Below are 2,383 nucleotides of genomic sequence, written 5' to 3' on the forward strand. Positions count from 1 at the left end.
TATTAACAGAAGAGTCTATGTTAATAATATATTAATAATTTTGGCTTATGTGAAAGCCAAGAGTTGAATAAAATCAATGTCCATCAATTGATAAATGAATAAATCAAATGTGTATATTCATATGATAGAATACTACTGGCAATAAAAAGGAATGAAGTCCCTATATAAGGGAAACCATGCATGACCCTTTTTAAATATTATGCTAGGTGAAAAATGCAACTCATGAAGGACCACATTGTTATGATCCCATTTATCAAATTGTACAGAAAATGAAAATTTATGGATACAGAAATTAGATTATTGGTTGCTAACAGCAGGGGGGAGAGAAACACAGGGTGGCAAGATAAAATCTCAAGGGCACAGGGATTCTTTTAGGGAGATAAATCTATTTGTGGTAGTGGATGTGCAGTTCTATGAACACATTTCGGAGACATTAAATTTTCAACAATAATGGCAAATCATATGGGATGTACATTACCTATCAACAAAGTTTTACTAAAACAAATCTTTGAACCTTGATATTCAAGAAATACTGAATCAGCTACACAATTGCTTTATTTCTACTTCTGTGTCAAGGGACTGCACACCAAGGAGCCTCTCACTTGCCACAATTTTTGGCACCATTCTAAAATACGTTACATAAAACAGATTACTTGCACCTGCAAGGTCATCAAAATTAGCTGGATTATAGCACTTATAAACATAAAGAGGACATTCAACACACTTGAGTAAATACAAACTCATCTAGTTTTATTATGTTACCTTGCCACCCGCATGCTCAGACTGTTTGGTTAATGTATTACTTTTAAGCGTAGGAGTTAAATTTTAACTTGATTGATTTATGCTTAAATATAATCATGAGAAAGGGCAGAGAGAACAGCAATTTTAACAGAAGCATTGCACTGCACCAGGATGGCTCTGCGATGGACTTCAGTTCTTCTGCTGATACAACTCAGTGGTTACTTTAGCCCTGGGACTTGTGGAAAGGTGCTGGTGTGGCCCACGGAATACAGCCACTGGAGGAATATGAAGATAATCCTGGATGAACTTGTCCAGAGAGGACACGAGGTGACCGTCCTGGCATCTTCAGTGTCTGTTCTTATTGATCCCAGCAAAACATCTGCTATTAAATTTGAAGTTTTTCCTACATCTTTAAGTAAAGATGACTTTGAAGGTTTTTTAATGAAACTGCTCGATAGAGCAATATATGATCTTCCAAAAGACACATTTGGGTCGCACGCTTCAAAAATAGAAGAAATCATGTGGGAATTTTCAGAAGTTTTGAGACAGCTTTGTAAAGATGCGGTTTTAAACAAGAAACTTATGACAAAGCTACAAGAGTCAAAGTTTGATGTCCTTCTTGCAGATGGCGTTGGTCAATGTGCTGACCTGCTGGCTGAGATACTTAAAACACCCCTTGTATATAGTCTCCGCTTCTCTCCTGGCTACACAATTGAGAAGCATATTGGAGGACTTCCATTACCTCCTTCCTATGTACCTGTAGCTATGTCAGAATTAAGTGATCGAATGACATTCATGGAGAGGGTAAAAAATATGATATTTGTGCTTTATTTTGACTTTTGGTTCCAAGGATGTGATATGAAGAAGTGGGATCAGTTTTACCTTGAAGTACTAGGTGAGTCATGTTTTTAATTGGTGCTTAATAATTCCTACTTTTCCTTGTACCTTGGAAGGTGAGCTTGTGTAAATATGAAGTCAGAAGAGAACATGTTTTGTAAATGCAAATATAAAACGAAAATATACATGATCTATCAATCTCACAAATATTATGAAAGATTATAGGATCATTAAGAACCTTGTGTCCAAAATTTACACAGGACAATCCATGAAGTCATAAATATACAAGCTAAGACAGTTCGGATTTTTTAAACAATCTCATATCTTCTATACTATACCTTATTTTCATGCCTGATACAAGTTAATAGATGCATCAAGAAACACCTTGATGAAGGCAGATGTGTAGATTGAGGAGTTATATATTTTGCTAGCACAACCATCAATGTAGCATTGAAGAACTTCTTTCTCCTTCTGTACCTTATTTTCCTTATTTAGAAATCAAAATATTTTTCCTATATAACGAGAAGAATTTCTTCACATTTGAGAGACGGGTCTATGTCAGAAAGGGACATCTAACATTTGAGGTTTCAAACATTTCTATGTTCCTTCGCTAAAGCCTTGGAGATTATCTGTTTTAAGGCCTAAAATCTTACTGATGTGTAAACATCCAAGTCTGTGTCTGTATTTTATTAAATTATATAACCACATTAAGTAAAATATGAGCCAGATGAAGGAGTAGCAAAAGCTATCCATTTCTATAAGTTTTGAAAATTTCTAGCTGTTCTTTGTAAATGTATTTACTAGT

At 35.0% G+C, this 2,383-nt stretch overlaps 1 protein-coding gene across 1 annotated transcript in view; it reads left to right on the plus strand.

Moving 5' to 3' along the window:
• The first annotated feature begins 903 nt into the window (after positions 1 to 903).
• Positions 904 to 2,383, plus strand: part of LOC105819289 (UDP-glucuronosyltransferase 2B31-like) — a 34,332-nt gene continuing 32,852 nt past the window's right edge. Inside the window, exon 1 of the mRNA XM_012655494.1 lies at positions 904 to 1,636. Within this exon, the coding sequence (XP_012510948.1) occupies positions 913 to 1,636 (724 nt within the window). The 5' untranslated portion in view covers positions 904 to 912. The remainder of the gene's footprint in view (positions 1,637 to 2,383) is intronic.

Source organism: Propithecus coquereli, unplaced genomic scaffold (assembly GCF_000956105.1).
Source record: "Propithecus coquereli isolate 6110/MARCELLA unplaced genomic scaffold, Pcoq_1.0 Scaffold479, whole genome shotgun sequence".
Taxonomy (NCBI): Eukaryota; Metazoa; Chordata; class Mammalia; order Primates; family Indriidae; genus Propithecus; species Propithecus coquereli.